The 17,211-nt window shown below is 30.7% G+C and overlaps 3 protein-coding genes and 1 long non-coding RNA gene across 9 annotated transcripts; 2 read left to right on the top strand and 2 right to left on the bottom strand.

Moving 5' to 3' along the window:
• Positions 1 to 232: 232 nt before the first annotated feature.
• On the top strand, positions 233 to 2,603 carry LOC124949905 (odorant receptor 82a-like). Of its 3 annotated transcripts, XM_047495769.1 has the most exons (5): positions 233 to 1,066; positions 1,218 to 1,526; positions 1,609 to 1,895; positions 2,025 to 2,124; positions 2,249 to 2,603. In XM_047495769.1, exons 1-5 carry the CDS (start codon positions 911 to 913, stop codon positions 2,405 to 2,407), a joined length of 1,011 nt encoding a protein of 336 aa, XP_047351725.1. In that variant the 5' UTR covers positions 233 to 910; the 3' UTR covers positions 2,408 to 2,603. The 3 variants fall into 3 exon arrangements, with proteins under 3 accessions (XP_047351725.1, XP_047351727.1, XP_047351728.1); XM_047495771.1 differs by having other exon boundaries at positions 2,025 to 2,387; XM_047495772.1 differs by lacking the exon at positions 2,249 to 2,603 and having other exon boundaries at positions 2,021 to 2,120.
• Positions 991 to 4,065, bottom strand: LOC124949909. The gene is made up of 3 exons (XR_007101198.1): positions 3,431 to 4,065; positions 3,141 to 3,359; positions 991 to 1,546 (listed from the first exon to the last, which is right to left on the bottom strand). It is a non-coding gene; the product is annotated as an uncharacterized LOC124949909 (long non-coding RNA).
• Positions 2,671 to 14,961, top strand: LOC124949896 (kinesin-like protein KIN-7O). Of its 4 annotated transcripts, XM_047495741.1 has the most exons (9): positions 2,671 to 3,618; positions 3,692 to 3,886; positions 4,114 to 4,414; positions 4,487 to 4,581; positions 8,593 to 8,699; positions 8,931 to 9,268; positions 9,566 to 9,743; positions 9,916 to 10,085; positions 10,173 to 14,961. In XM_047495741.1, the coding sequence occupies exons 2-9, from the start codon at positions 3,837 to 3,839 to the stop codon at positions 14,853 to 14,855; spliced, it is 5,922 nt and encodes a 1,973-aa protein (XP_047351697.1). In that variant the 5' UTR covers positions 2,671 to 3,618; positions 3,692 to 3,836; the 3' UTR covers positions 14,856 to 14,961. The 4 variants fall into 4 exon arrangements, with proteins under 4 accessions (XP_047351697.1, XP_047351700.1, XP_047351699.1 ...); XM_047495744.1 differs by lacking the exon at positions 3,692 to 3,886; XM_047495743.1 differs by having other exon boundaries at positions 2,671 to 3,886.
• LOC124949906 (dehydrodolichyl diphosphate synthase complex subunit NUS1) lies at positions 14,560 to 17,207 on the bottom strand. Its single transcript, XM_047495773.1, has 4 exons — positions 16,763 to 17,207; positions 16,418 to 16,537; positions 15,567 to 15,816; positions 14,560 to 15,502 (listed from the first exon to the last, which is right to left on the bottom strand). Exons 1-4 carry the CDS (start codon positions 17,079 to 17,081, stop codon positions 15,412 to 15,414), a joined length of 780 nt encoding a protein of 259 aa, XP_047351729.1. The 5' UTR covers positions 17,082 to 17,207; the 3' UTR covers positions 14,560 to 15,411.
• Between the last annotated feature and the right edge of the window lie 4 nt (positions 17,208 to 17,211).

The following is a 17,211-nucleotide window of genomic DNA, read 5'->3' as shown; positions in this document are numbered from 1 at the left end:
AGTATAATTAGTGGAATTATTATATAGTGTTATATATAAAAATATATTATCTATAGTAGAATATATTAATGCACTATAAGATTATATTGAAAATGATTTTATGAATACAACTCACTATTATTAATATTATATATATATATACTTGCTCTGCTTATTATTCTTTTTTATTATAGTCATTTTTATAATGGTAACACAAGTATACGCTACGATAAAATTGTACCATCGTAGGCTACTCCGACATCTTCGTCGTTCTTCATTCGGTGGAGTGTAGAACATCAGAGAGCATAGTTATAAATAAATAGAGAATAAGAATAGCATAGGACGATGCCATCGATCTATCAACTTATTTTAATAGACCTAATCTTAAGCAGTTGACGAAAGTTTGATATCTGCTCTAAGAGAAAAGCAATTGTGATTTAAATCTATTCTTACACATGTCCTATCATTTAACATATGTTCAAAATGCTACCCTACGTTGTAGCTAAATCTTATGGTATCGGATATGCAAATATATGGTATGGAACATGATGTAGAAAATGTCGAAGAATATATGGTAATTTAAAAGTTCGGATATCACTCTGTTTGAGTAGAGGTTGGAAGAGTCTAATTTTAGTGTACTAGCAAATGATAGATGTGCTTGTATCGATTGAAGAACGCTCGGAGAATCGTTCCAGGATATTTCGTAGATAATATTTTTTTCTATTACTTTCGAAGAGAGTTAGATGCACTCTTGTGACAAACAACGTTCTCGATCGTTATTGATTGTTAAATAGAAAAAAAAAAGAAAAGAAATAAAGAAGAACGATTTTAATTTTTAAATATTTTTTAATTGTGAGCACGCGTTTGATATGAAATAAAATCGTACAAAATATTTCATCGTACATATAGTAAGATTGCATCACGAATCAATATGAATAGACAATTATTTGTTGCCCACGAATACAACAATCTTATAAAACCTGTAATGATAACAACAAAAATAATGTCTGTTTGGCCATTGGATAAAGATTCTACTAGAACGGCTGTAATACTGAAAAATTTACATACAGTCGCTATGTTTTTAATGGTAAGAAATATATTTTTTCTTTTCTTTTATCATATTAGAATTTTATATATTTCCTTTTCTTATCTCTGCATATATATACATACGTAGATACATATGTGTAATATGTAATATACATATACTAATTAGGGAAAAAATTTTTATATTTACATAGATTATATCGTTATCCACCGCTACCACAATAGAGGTAATAAACAACATCGATAATTTAAACGAGGCAACTGAATGTGCTCTTCTTTGTACTGCTTTTTATCTCTCTGGAATTAGACTCACGATTTATTTCTTATATCGCAAAGACATGTCCTATATCGTTGAGACTATGAGAACGGATTGGATTTTAGCAAGCTATGAAGATATTCTCATCTTAAGGGACAAATGTTTATTTACATTTCGTCTATCCAAATACTTCATATTCACCGTAGTTAGCACCATTTTTCTATTTATATGCGCTCCTCTCGTAGAGGTATTTGATGCAAGAATAATCTAAAAATTAATAACAAAAAAAGAAATAGATAAATATTTGAGATTGTTTCGTTTTGTTAAAGGGATATATCCATGATACAACTATGAGGGTATTACCCTTTCGTGGATATTTCTTTGTAAATCATACGATTTCTCCATTCTTCGAAATAATCTATACTTTCAACATTGTATCAGGCTGTTTCTCAGCCACTACTATAGCTGGTGCAACGAGTTTCAATCTTGTCGTTGTTATGCACGGATCAGCAAAATTCGCAATCGTACAGAGAAGATTAAAAAATATAAAAGGCAACGATCAAAGTACATACGCTGAACTTTCAGCCTGTGTAAAAAATCATCAGGATGCTATCACGTGAGCTGGCTGATATTATTTTTAATCTTTCTTATAATATTAGCTTTTCTGATCGTAATATGATCAAACATTTAAAAATATTAATCTTATAAAAATAAATAAATTATTAACTAAATTACTCGTAGATAGGTTCGCTGATACGCTGGAGAGAGTTATAAATATCTTGGCCTTAGGGCAATTCGTTATTAGTACCGGTTTGGTGTGCTTTGCAGGATTTCAAGTCACTGAGGTTCGTTATCATTTGCGATAATATATTCGTACCTCAATAAATTTATAAAGATTAACTTGGTGTGTATGTTTGTGTGTGTGTGTGTGTGTGTGTTTGTGTATGTGTGTATAATATGTTTTCTCAGATGATTCAAGATAGAGGACGATTCATGAAATATACGGCTTTTTTGAACTCTGCAATTCTGGAGCTTTTTCTATTTAGTTTTAGCGGAAACAAATTGATTGATGAGGTAAGCGTATTATCCTCACATTATTTACTTATTTATCGAATTAATAAATATTAACAATAACGAATTAATTAATAACTATTAATTAATATTATAACTATTGTATCATAAATATAGAGCGAGGCTGTAGGCTTAGCTGCTTATGAAAGCGAATGGTATAATAACAATTTTGGCTTAACTGTACGAACGATCATCATGCGATGCAAAGTACCATGCAAAATAACAGCTGCAAAATTTTATAGTATGTCACTTGAAAGCTTCGCATCAGTGAGTTTCAAAAAAAAAAAAAAAGTGGGATCATATAAAATTTTTATAAATCGTTAAATTTCTTATTGATATTCACTTATTGATATTCTTGTATTTATATTTTTAAAGGTTCTCAGTACATCATTTTCATATCTCACAGTACTCCATGCCACGACCGAAGAATGATAGAGCATAGATACTTGTAGTAAACGTTAAGACTACATCAAACTAAAGTACCAACTGGAGTATAATTGGAATACGAATTTCATTATAGTTGAACGTTTGGAGTGTTACAGTGAATACCAATCAAATTGATATTTAGATATTAGATATAGTTTATTAAATCTAGATTTACATAATCTATATCTTCTTCATGTATGTTTATATATTTAATATAACGATTATTCAGTAAATAGAAATATAAGTAAAAAAGTGGATATACGATTCTACGATATACATTAAGTACGCACGTTAATGAGAAACTAGGAAATAAAGGAAAAAAAAGGAAGAAAGAAAGGTAGAAAAAGAAAGAAGATTATCGTACAATTGATTATAATTCCCTTTTAAATGGAGCATCGTAAGTACGAGCAAGTATCCCGGCTGGGATAAACCATGAGCACGAATGATATTCTTTGGAGCGTCTCGTGGATATTTTCATCGCAGCAGTAGAGCACGTGCACTTGGCCCGAACACGCACTCCGTCCCCATCATTTTCTGCCTTTTCATGTTCTTATGCACTTTGCAACGACCTGGTTAGTGTGTCCTGTGTTTTCAAAAACTTATTAAACTCTCGATATTTCAAATTTAAATATATATTTAAGTATATTAATATACTTTCACTGATATATATATGTCAATCATTCAATCATTCGTTTCAATCCAATTGTCATCCATTAACAATAGCTTAAATTAGCTTCAACGACGTTACAATGTGAATGAAAGACAATTAGTGTCTTCTTAACGGGCTCTGACAATATGGCGAACATTAAAGTGGCTGTTCGCGTGAGACCGTTCTCGGCTCGGTGAGTATTTCATCGTAACACACGAAATTTATCTTGTTCGATCAAAAAATCAGCTGACCTAATTTAAGAATAGTATTTGAGTGTCGTACTAGAATCAAAGGAAACGGGATGTCAAGTCCACAGATACATAACGGCTGACTCCGTCTTTATGAAGAGTGTTTTCGTTTCTATACTTAGACGAGACAGATAGAAGTGGTAACGAAAGTAAGAACAAAACCATGCTCACTTTTCAAGAAATACGAAGCAAGAGTGATCGGTGGTTAAAAATGTAATAAGATATCAAATAAGCGTCTGTAATTGCTATTAATTGTGTTTAGTTTCTCTTTTGTTCTTTCTCTTTATTTCTTTTTTTTTTTTAACGTTTAAGACTAGATAGACATTAATTAATCAGTTCAAAATTGAATCGAAGACAAATATTCTCCATTTTCGTTTAATCGATTTTAATCAATTTATTTAATTAAATTCTGATCTATCTGTATTTTAATAATAATTTAGAGAACTGAAGAACTCTAGATCGACTGTGGTCATCTGCACCGATCAAAATGGGATTTCATTGACGAATCTAAAAGTCCCATTGAACAAAGCTGGCGATAGTCGTGAACGTACACGAAAGTATGATTTCGATTACTGCTTCGATTCCACCGATCCTGAATCAGAGAATTATGCTAATCAAGAAAAGATCTACGATACTCTTGGCAAATCTATTCTTAATGATATCTTTGCCGGATATAATTCTTGTCTTCTTACTTATGGACAGAGTGCATCCGGAAAGACTTATACTATCATGGGAACGGAGGTATACAAATTATTAATTAATATGTAAGTTAACAAATTCTTTAAGAATTATGCTATTCTTTTTTTTTCGTAGAATGATCCAGGACTAACGCCACGACTTTGCAAGGGTATCTTTGCTCGTATAAGAGAAGAAAAATTGAAAGAAAATATCTTCCACGTCTCAATCAGGTGGTTATATATATATATATATGTGTGTGCGTGTGTATATATATGTGTGTGTATGAGTGTGTGTGCGCGCGTGTGACTTTAAAAATCAATTAATTTTTTTCAGAATTTCTTAGACAAATTTTTTTTTCAAATTGTAAGACAATTAATCTAACTACAAGCCTAAAAGGTCTCGAAAAAGAGTAATTGATTTTTAAAATCATCTCATAATTTTTACCTCTTCTTGCATATATAATATACAAATTTCAAAGGAGTTCTCTAAATAGCATATAAGATTCACATATTATAGAAATCAAAAATCGAATGAATCTCGACAAAGCAAACCAAATGTGTTTGAAATCATGAATAAGCATTAGACGAAAGATCAATGTATATGAATATATATGCATACATATATATATATATATATATATATATATATATATATATATATATATAGAGTTTAGTTACATCTTTTGAAGAAAACCATTGCCGTGCAGGATATACTGCAGACTTGATTGATGATACCTCTCAACGATCAGACAGCTCGTTTTCGATAGCTCACAGTAATGAAAAACGATGGAAAATAGTCCAATGATCTCAAGATGAACGATTATATATTTCACACTTTCCCTTTGAAAATTGTAACATGTGAACGTCTTATGAATTTTGAAAATTCTTACGATAACACCAAATAGCATTTGTGGATTCACATAGAATTTTAAGCCCCTAGACGACCTTGATTTTCTGATCGCGTTAATATTCCTATTTGATAATCGTGGGAAAGATCGCAGATTCGACACCTTTCTCACGAATACTCATACCGATTTATGTCTGTAGCTTACTTATTGTTAGATAGATTGGCTATCGATGACGGTAATGTTTGGTTTTGGTCAAGGTTCGCCTATCGGTTCAATTTTATCTATTATTTTCTACGGATCACGTTTCAAGTACATACATCGTATTTTCTTGCTTGATCGGATTTTCGATCAATAGATGAGGAGGAATAATCGTTTTGTTATCGCACAATTGAATGTGTTTTTCGTAGAAAACGAACGAATATTAATCTTATAGACATTTTACATATATACCTATATATAAATTCAATATTTTCTATAAATAGAAAAATAATTGTCCTTTCCCTTCGTGTCTTAAGGAGGGCATCATATAAATCAAATCATTGCAAAGTATCAAAAACACTATTTCCAGTTAAATGATAAATAATGTAAAAGAAATAGATCCTATAAACAAATTTTTTGCTACTGTAGAATATATCGTCAAATGTATCGTGTTTCCTTAAGTGTACATCAATTGGTTTCGTGTTCTTTTTTTCTGATCATTCTCTACATGAGAAACCATCAACGGAAACAAAAAAGAATATGTTAAGTTTTAGACGAAAGATCTAGCTTTGTTGTTACGTGGGTAGAAAATGCTAAACGATAGTTAAGAGAGAGGGTAGAGGTAGAGGGTAGAGTTTGAGACGTATAAGTTGAGCTTGCAAACTTGTAAGCTCTATCCCTCGCTGGCCTGGATGTGTCTTATAGTCTTAGTCAGTGCCTCGTGACTCGCAATCCTAAACGGACGCAAGCTCACTCTCTCTCCCTCTCCCTCTCTCTCTCTCTCTCTCTCTCTCTCTCTCTCTTTCTCTCTCTCTCTCTATCTCTCTCTCTCTCTCTCTTTCACACATACACTCTCTCTCTCTGTCTTATTCTCTAATTATTTGTGCCTCCATTTATTTTTCTTTTTTCAATCAGCTAATGAAATCGAACTTTTAACTCTTATGTGTTTCGTAATTATACGTATATCGTATTTTTAGATATATTTTCAAAATTACGTTAATGAAATCGGACTATCACATTTGTCGGTCAAAAATAATTTAGAGAAGAGCTGAATGAGAGTTAAAAGAAAAAAAAAAAAAGATTGAGATATAATTGTTGGAATTTAAATATATTCCCTTATAACGCATCGTTCAAGTTTATTGTGTTTAATTGTAAATCGATGGGAGATATGATCACACGTGTGTTATTCTTAAAGAAAAAAAAAATAACAGAGTTCGTCGTGGTAGTGATGTCCTTGAAGAATGAATACCTATAATATAGTACATCGTAGTTATATATTATAAAAGAACAACCAGGAGTAATTAAAGAATGAAAAAAAAGACGAATGTGATAAGAAACGCTAACGTGCATTTAATCAAGGAAGAAACTTTATAATATGACTACGAAATGAAAAACTGTTTAAAAGCTGTGGTAAGAAATAGAATGGGGAAACGTGGAGAAAGGAGTCACGTGTTAAATAATTAGATAGAGTTTAAATCTCAACTTGAAATCTTACTCAAGGTAAACGCTAAATTTTGTTGTGTGTACGGTTGCACGTGAACGAATATATAGCGATAACTGTACCAGCTAAAAGATGTTAACCCTTTACGTTTCAACTACCAGCGCATTACTAGAATAACAACACGTAAACATATACGTACACGTAAAAAAACAAATAGATAACATCTATACGAAACTTATCAAAAGTAACGATATTATTGAAACTTACACATATTTATTAGTAAGTATAATTAAAAAAAGATAATATTGATAACAATGCTGGTAGTGTTTGAATTAGAAAATAATCTTTAGTTATAACAGGAATTATGATAATTCGAGAACGAAGAGTTAAACGAGGATACGTTTTAACACGATAATTATTATTATTATTATTCATAGGAAAGAAAGAAAGAAAGAAAGAAATTCTTTTTTTAATTTAGTGATATATATGTAATGTACGTATAAATGGGTACTGCTTGTCTTCGTAAAGACAGTCATGGACGTAAAATCGTTAAGTAGGTTAGTGGGTAGCGGGAGAAACTTTGCTTGAACCTTTGCCGAGTGAACAGGATTCTTAAGGATGTTATTGTTAGCCCTTACGAGCATAACTTAGACGGGTAAATTATGCCCAATTGTAGGATTTTATTTTATTTTCTCATCACAGTTCTACAATAAAGCCGATCGTAAATCTTTATGGAAATGATTATCGCATGAAAGAGACGCAAAGTTTCGAGCAATATTCTACACCAATGTTTGATATCAATACCAATAGCATGATACAGGGCCGTTATAATCTAATGAATTCTTGGAATAAAATGCAATGATCTTTTGCTAGCACGCTCTTTCGAAACGTGAAGATGATGCACGCAACACGTCTAAGAAAATATAATGATGTATTGCAATACCGTGAAATCCTTTCTGTGATTTCTTTCTTTTTATTATATATATATATATTTATTTATTACATATATATATATATATATATTTATTTATTACATATATATATATATATATATATATATATATATTGAAAAAATTTGTCTGACCTAAAGAGAGAATATTGCGTTTTATGTAAAAAAAAAAAAGAAAAAACAGCAGAGTGCAAAGAGAAGATCGATGAATCGAGTCGAAGGTCATGTTTCGATCGTTCTTTTACGCGACTATTAAACTGTTCGATGAGTTCGCGGCCAAAATGTTACTTATTTTTTTTTCTTTTTGTTTTAAATTACTACCGCTCGTCGCCGATGTAATGGCGAGAGTGAAGATTGCAAATCGATTCTTATTCCAGCAGCGTAATAACCGTTAGACACGAAAACGTGTTATACGACGTCGCCATCGCTTTCGTTTTTGCGGACACCTGCTTTTATCACTATCTATTTTTTTTTTTTTTTCTTTATCTTCCTTAGAAATTCGTCTCTAATTTCGCGAACTACTCGAAAAGTTAAAAGCTTCTGATAAATGACTTTCACGCCTTGTTATCGAGTCTTAATTAATAACATATTATCTATCAAAGACTTTAGAATTTCGACGAAAGATACGATAATATAATCTACGTCGTTGTGAAAATCAATTGTGAGGATGATAATTGGTACGGATGAAAAGTAAAAAGAATGAAAAAAAATTCTTAATAATTCATTCGTTATTATGGTATTATTTAAACGTATATAAAAATATATATATATATATACATATAATAACATGATTGTTACTGTTTTAGCTATTTAGAAATTTATAACGAACGCGTGAGAGATCTTTTAAAACCATCCTCGAGTAGCCATAGTCTAAGAGTTCGTGAACATCCTCGACTAGGTCCTTACGTCCAAGGTATAAAAAAATACATTATTAATACAATATAAATCATCATTTTCATAGAGCAAATATATTTTTCTATATAAAATATTTACAATTTTCAATAATTTTATATGATACATAAAAATAATTTATTATTTCATAATAATTAAAGATTCTATTGTAATCGACAAAGATAAAGATACTCCTTAGATTCTATCGAACGATTAAAAATTAATTTAAAAAATAATTATTTTCTATCGCAAGGATTGACGTATCACGTAGCTAATACATTAGAAACGTTAATGTCATACGTCGAGGGAGGTACAAAAGCCAGAAAGACAGCCGCAACGTTACAAAATTCCAGCAGTAGTCGTAGTCACGCATTGCTCACAATTTTTCTTAATCCGGAGATATCAACGACGACAGCTACGACAGGACAACAATCAACGAATGATGAAAATACCAATAGAAAATACAACGATGGCGCGTCCTTTTCTAAGCGCAACGACGTCACACCTCGCAATAACGGCAGTAAGCTGCATTTGGTCGATCTAGCCGGTAGCGAAAACGCTCAAAGGTGCGATGGTGTACATCGACTAAAAGTGAGTTATTCTATTAAAAAAAAAAAGATAATAGATATCTTACGATATTATCGTAAGTATTAAGAAATCAATATTGCTCTAGAAACTTCGTTTTATTAAACTACAAATAAAACAAAACAAAAAAATAAATAGATAAATTTATTTTCGATTATTGACTTTTTTTAAACATATATATCGTAATAAAACATAATAAAAATAATAACAATAATAATTCATTCGCTATAACATGCGTGTATTTACAATTCATAAGATATATCTAGAAACGTAATTAACAACATACAATGTCTTTTTGTGTAGGAAGGTGCGAATATAAATAAAAGTTTGGTAGCATTGGGCAATGTTATTTCGGCTTTAACGGGGAAAGTCTCAGGTGCTAGTGGTTCCAGTAGAAGGTATATACCTTATAGAGATTCTTCGCTTACTTGGCTTCTGAAGGACGCACTCGGTGGAAATGCTACCACCGTTATGTTCGCAAGTAAATATTTATGTTTGTAGCCTTTTTATCATTTACTTTACAATTACATGCTTTCTATGGAAACATTTAAAGGCAATAATCTTATATAACAGATCTATATATGTATATATATATAAGCGTTTTTTTATTACAAAACAAACAAGAATATTCAATTATTCATAATTATTTATAGCCGTATCACCAGCCAGTGAAAATTACAACGAAACCGCGCATACGTTACGATTCGCTCAAAGGGCGCACAGCGTGGTCAATAAACCCGTGGTCAATGAAGATCCCATGGCAAAAACAATCCGTGAATTAAGGGCTGAGATAACAAGATTGAAATCTTTGTTATTAGAGAAGGTATATATTAAAAATCGCGAAGATGCTTCATATATTTTCTTTATTTACCTTATATCGTATGTTTCGTCTATTTTGTTATTTTTATAGAACATCGAGCCAGATAAAAAATCATTACAAAATGAATCCGAGACGAACGATACGGGAAAAAAGAAGGATCAATCGTCGAAAAATAGTGTGCTGGGAAATAAGAGACAGATAGAACATATAAAAGAAGGTGTTAGTAGTGTTGGTGATAGTAGTAATAGTGGAGTTCTTTCTTTAATCAGAAGGGTTAATTCAACTGAGAATTTAACAAATCACGACAATGCCTCCGTAAAATCTATTAGAAAATTTGGTTCATACGAATGTCTCGATTACAAAACGAGCACTATCACTAGTTACAGTTATAATCGTGCTGAGGTTTCAGAATTGAAGGACGAAGAAAACAATTTCATCGGAGAGATAAACGAAGCTGTATTCGTCGACATTCCAACTCTTGTTGCAGTACTTATAAAGCCGGATAATAATTTCCACGAGAACTCGACACAAATCGAAGAGATTTGTTCTGACGAAATACACGATTATCCGATCGAGTCGGATTTTATAGGAAGTAGTAACCTTCGCGAAATCTGTGAAAATCGTACAAGCAAAGCTGCGAACAATGATTATGAAAATGAAAATAATCATTTCAATCTAGATTTGGATAATGAAATAAACGATACTCGTTCAAATATCATTCATTTGGGAAGAAAAGAAAAATCTAAATTTTGTAAACAAGATTCCATTAATGTTGCAACACCAACGGAAACGTCTACGAACTTGTATATGTCGAGAAAATTCGGTTCTGTCGAAATATTACAAAAAAAACGTGATAATCTAGCGACTCTAGAGAGATCCAATACGAATTTAGAGAAACAAACGACGGTACCCGAAGAAGTCGACATAGAGAATAAACTCGTAAATAAAGGAAAAGTCGAAAATTCTAAAAGCGATAGCTATACAAGCCTATGGAAAGATACTAACAAATTTGACAGTAGAGATTATCTTCAAAGGACTGGTAGTAATGAGTTTGAAAAAAATCCGAAAGATAATTCATCCGTGATAAGTCTTATAGGGAAAATTAAAAATACAGCGAGAAAGCCAAGTTTAGAAAGTTTAAAGAGGAAGACCAGTAAGGACAGTAGTTCGAGTAGTTCGAAAGACGAACAGATATTGATTTCGAGTTTAACGAATGATAAGATTTTAAGGAGAAAGGATTCATTGGATCATAATCCATCTACAAGGGTTCACACTCCTGTACAAAAGACGAAGAGAGCGGAGATTGTGGCTGCTGTTACGGAAAGATTATATTCGAGCAGGAAACAAGTGGAAGAAATGACAGGTGTAACAGGATCTCCATCAACGTCTCTTTCAGGTATTCGTTCACCTCCAGAGGGAACGGACGTTAGATTAACGACGTCCTCTTTGACGGCTAAAACAAAACTTCAAGAGATATCGAGAAAGATGCTAGCCAAACGACGACGTGTCAATGTTGATACGCAAACGGAACAAATCCAAACGATTCGTATGAAGGATTCGGCATCTTTAACGGACGAGACAAAAATTGTTTGTCAAGATGTAGGTGTATTAACCGACGAACACAACGGTTATCAAACGAATATGGACAATAGATCGCCTGTTATTAGAGTAAAAGAAATTGCAACATTGACGGACAAATTAAAATACAAAGTCATAGAATCTAAAGATGCAGAGTGTTTGGTGAATGATCTCAATTTTTACGAATACGGTGTGAATACTTTAAATAATAATTCCAAAATATTATTGGATGATATGAGAACTTATACGAATAAAATGTCTAATACAGATACTACAGAATTATGTTTAGCTAACGATAAAAAAGTCAATCGTTTTGATAAATCAACGAATACTGTGACCGTTCCTGTTGCAGTCAATTCTATCATTCAAACGCAACAGCCACCAGAGCAATCAATTGTACAAGAAAAAACAACGCAATATTTTGAAAAGAATTACAATGTAATTGAAGAATCCATTCTTACAACGGCTGTACAAAAATCAGATAGAAACGTTATTTCCATGTGTTTACCCGATACTATTAGTATAACTATCGAAAGCTCAAATCTTTTAGAATCAAAAGTTGTTATAATTGATGATACTTTAAATAAGACAAGTATCTCGGAAAAAAGAGATTTATCTCGTTTAAAAGACAATGAATGTCAAACTGAAACTGAAAAGAAAAATATCAAAGAGGAAGACATGAGTAATGATTGTTATGTGAAAGAATTTGCAACAAAATCAAGTGTCAGTCAAACGGATAATAAATGTTTTAGAATCGAAAATATATTTGAAGATCCTCGGCATACCTCTAAGATATGTACTCAATCGGAAGAAGATACGTTGAATACATCTAAAAACACAGCTACGAAAGCATCAGTTACTTTTACCAATTCTTTAGGTACCTCCTCCGTTCCAGATACAAAAGAATCTGCTACTGATATGAACAAGGGACAGGTTTATGCACTTCAAAGTGGTCGATCATTTAACCGAGACAAAAGCTTTAGAGAAACGTTTATTTCAAAAAAATATAATAACCCATTAGCTACAGACATTTGGAAAAATTGGATGATTTCATTTCCTCCAACTTCGTGGCAACGCCCAAGAAATGTATTATCAGTTAACGGGTTGACATTTGCATGGAATAATTCTTTAAACAACGACTGTACCGCGATCGTTAGTACTAAAGATTTGAAAGAACCTAATTTAAATTCCAATGTCTTTCTTCCGAATAATATGTACGATAATAATGAAGGTACAGATTTAAAATCTCCGTCTTTGATCGCCAGAATAGATTCTAAAAGACTGCTAGAACACGATTATAATTTTTCAGATGACAGTCTTGATTATAACGAGGAAAATGTTATCTGTAATTCGAATAATATAAATACAGAAACTCCTGAGGAGAATGAAATTTTTGAAAATATTTGTCCACCCGACGTTGTCGCTCATACTAAGAAAGAAAATTCAATTACATTAGGAAATAATTGCGACAATAACGTCGAAATCTCACTCGCAAATCATTTCGAAAAGGATCAAATAGAATTTCCAAAGAAAAAATCTATCGAACCAATCGATGAATCTTCCATTTCTGTTCACAATTATAAATCATTGATTTTAAGTAAAGATACAATTAACATCGATAATTCACAGGAAGCACGAATTAATTTCGAAGAAAAGTCATCGAATATCTTAAAAAATTCTTGTAAGAAAAAAGTCACTTTTATGGATAGCAAAACTTCAAAAGAACATCAGATTAGACCAACGGAAACAAATTCATTGAATCAAAGTAAAACTTTTTCTAAGCCTTTTATTAAAAAGAAAATGCACGATGCTAATGATGATGATTCTCAGGTTGTTTATATGGATGATAGAGAATTGTTAATAAATAAAGACAAAATTTCGGATGATCATCTTGAAAATATAAATAACGAAGGTGATAACATCAAAGACAAAATGCAATCGAGTGCGCAAGAGAAAAAGACTACGGCTAATTTTGTCAAGATATCGAGTAACAAAAGCATCAAGTCTTGCGGAAAAAATAGTTTTCAAAATAGTTGGAGTGATTCCGATAGCAGTGAAGATATTAACAGAGACGAGGATTGTATTGTAAAATTAAAGAGGAAAATATTACAAGAATACGTCAACGAGGCAACAACGTTTATGCGTAATATGAATTCTCTCAATGAATATATAAATAATACTACAAATATTTGTGAGAAACATCAGAGACAAGAGAAAAAACGAGGAAATCATCGACGATATTATCCTCAGCGAAACGAAAACAATACGGAATTGAAAGGTCATAAAGTTATCGATAATAATATTGAATTGTTAGAAGAAACTGACGTTATAGTAGCCACAGAATCTTTTAAAAAATGTTTAGAAGGTATCGAGAGATTAGAAAATTGTATAGAAAAAACAAATAAGCACAATGAGTATCTCCGTGAAAAATATGGCATCGTCGTTGAATCTGCTGGCGCTAAATCTGGTTTAGCGAGCTCTAGTATAGATTCTAGTATAAATTCCAAGATCTCTTCTAATCCTGTTCGAAAAGATACGAATTTACAGGAAGAACCTATTATTTCGGAAACCTTAGAGAATTTACTTCCTTCTAACAGGTGTTCTCTTAAAGATTCTTCCATGCCGAGATTTACAGAAGATCCATACGATCCATTAAGGATCTATGATGACTTTTACGATACGAATAATGAAGAAGTGTTTAATGTAAAAAGTAAAATTGAAAAAAAACATTCTAATCGATTAATAAACGTTTACCCATCTTGCCATTGTCGTACGAAAAGTATTTTTTATAGAAAAGAAAAACAATTTCAGAATAGTACTTGCAAATTTTATCATTTTTATGATGATAGAAATATGAACGATTTTCTGGATGATTCAGGCGCAAAGGAGGATGAAAATATAGAATTGTCAAGTAGTATTTTAATGAAGCCTATAAGGTATTACGAACATTTAGGAAAATCATTCGAGGATAATGGCTTTCCAAGGTTAATGACAAACACTTTTTTGAGATGTACAAAAAATGAAACACTGAATTTTGCCAATTCAAGAATATTCCATCGAGCTACCGTTACCGATACTAAGCCATATTCCTGGGAAAGATGGCGATATCGTCCTGAAAGTCCAAGAGCAAAATTTTTAGAATTGTTGCACGAAAGACGACGCATCGTTGAAAACAGCAGAGATGTCACATTTTAAAATATCATCTCCATCAAATATGTAAATTATAAATTCATTTCTCCCATATATTTTTCTACATTAATGATTAAATAAAAAAAAAAAAAAGAAAAATATAATGTAATAATGAGACAACATATTGACAGATACTATGTCTATCTTTCTCACTATCCTATTTTAACACAATTAACAGTAATTTAATTATTTTCTACCAGTTATTTAAGAATTACAATGCATTTATACATACTTACACTTACATATTATGTAAATTAGAAAATAATAAGACTTTAAAAATTGTATAATTGATACATACATTTTTCTCTTAAAACCTAAGATTCTTAATGACTTCAATGATCTAATATAAGAATAACAATCTATTTATTTTTAATAAATAGAAAATTCTTAATTACGCAATCAAATTAAATTGCGACAAAAATATTGTCACTTTATACTGAAAAGTCATTATTTATTACAAAACAATTCCTCTTATTTATCTCCTGCTCAGTCTTTACCAAAGGATTCAATTCAATTGTCTTTTTTTCACACAAATACATAAAGAAATTATTTATAAATAATATTATTCACCATATCGTTGTTCTCGCTTACTATATTTTTTTAGTATCCAAATAAAATCCTTTACTGACACATTGTGACATTCAGGTAATGTCCTAAAAATATAGAAGTAAATTTATATCAATTTGTTTACATAATTTAGTTAATATTTTTACGTACATAAATCCTGTTGTCCTAATATGCCATGGAAGAAAACCATATGTAGAGCAAATATGTCCATGTATTAAAGCTAAATCAGGATCAGGAATCCCTTTTAACGTCATTTTTTCACGAATAAAATTTTCATTGATTTCTTCTATTTTTAAATTTTTTGTTGTTACAGCCTCTGCTAAATGTTGAGTTAACAATACTACTCCACCCTTTCCACTATTTTTACATGGTAATAATATTCGAATCATAGTGTTAGAACCTAGAAAGATATATAAAATATTATTACAGACAAACAAAAAGCATTAAGTATAAAGTTACAAACAAATTGCATATAAGAAATGTTATTTTCATTACTGTTTCAATTAGATTCATTTTCAATTGTATCAATCCGACAATCAATTGTTACATAAGGTAGGCACAATGAACCTTCTTGAATACATCAATTTTTCAAAAGGATTGGCCCTCTTCAGAACTGGTGTCAATTTTCATGTAAAGGAATACTTTTAAAAACTTATTGATAATATTCATAAAAAAAATATTTTAACATGCGATCAACTATTATTTATTTATCATATTTAAAAATACAGTTTTAGAAAAATATGAAGAAGTAAGAGAAAAGAGATGGCCAAACAAATTATTATAAAATTATATAAATAAATATACAATTCACTTTTATGTAAAATATACTATTTTTATAATATTAGCAAATATTTTAAAAGCAAGTGAACTGTATGTCAAACATAATATCCTATAAATCTCTTTTTTATACATTCTTATAATAACAACATAATTATTTATTTCAATATAATTTTATAAAATCTCTTTTATATATGATAAATTTAAAAATAATTTTACTATACCTGTAATTCCATTTTCTTTGTGTGGAATGTGCAACTGACTCCAATTAATATATTCCATTAATTCTGGTCTCCGAATAGCAAACTCTTGTTTTATAGCATTTTCGTGTTGTGACAAAAAGTCTAGATAAAATTGAGTAAAATACAAGTATATAAATATAATAGTCATATAAAAAGTAAAGTTAAAAGTAATGTAAAAAAGATAATAAAGATTATTTATATAGATAAAATTGCATAAACAATAATGCGTCATTCTAACAAAAACAAATAATGTCATTTCTGGTATCCTTGTATCGGCAATTATATTTAATATAGCTAATAATGACATATAATTATTATAGCTATTACCTTTCCGTCCATAAAAGCTAATGAAAGGTATACCCAATGTAATACACCAAGATATTATTTGTATTGAATCTTTGATACAATCTTTCTTTTCTCCCAAAATAACCACATGCTCTGGCAGTTTACTTAATTTATTCATACTGTGCACAAGCATTTCTATTTCAATCTTTGGATTTTTTTTATACCAATATCCTATACACTTTCGATGAACAATTAAACAGCTATTATAAATTATTAACCGTAAGCTGTATAAAAGATGAATGAGTATGAGAAGCGTACGAAATATTATAAACATCTTATGTTTATCTAATTGCACGGTCATACAACAAAATTATAAATATTTTTATACAAGAATATTCACTTAAAATCACCGGCAGATACCACGAGACTGATCCCCCATCACAATCTTGCACGATTTATTAACATATAACAATGCTACCAATATTATAGTA

The sequence above is a fragment of the Vespa velutina genome, chromosome 6 (genome assembly GCF_912470025.1).
Source record: "Vespa velutina chromosome 6, iVesVel2.1, whole genome shotgun sequence".
Classification (NCBI taxonomy): domain Eukaryota; kingdom Metazoa; phylum Arthropoda; class Insecta; order Hymenoptera; family Vespidae; genus Vespa; species Vespa velutina.
The sequence above is the reverse complement of the archived record's forward strand: the minus strand, read 5'-3'. Positions and strand labels throughout refer to the sequence as shown.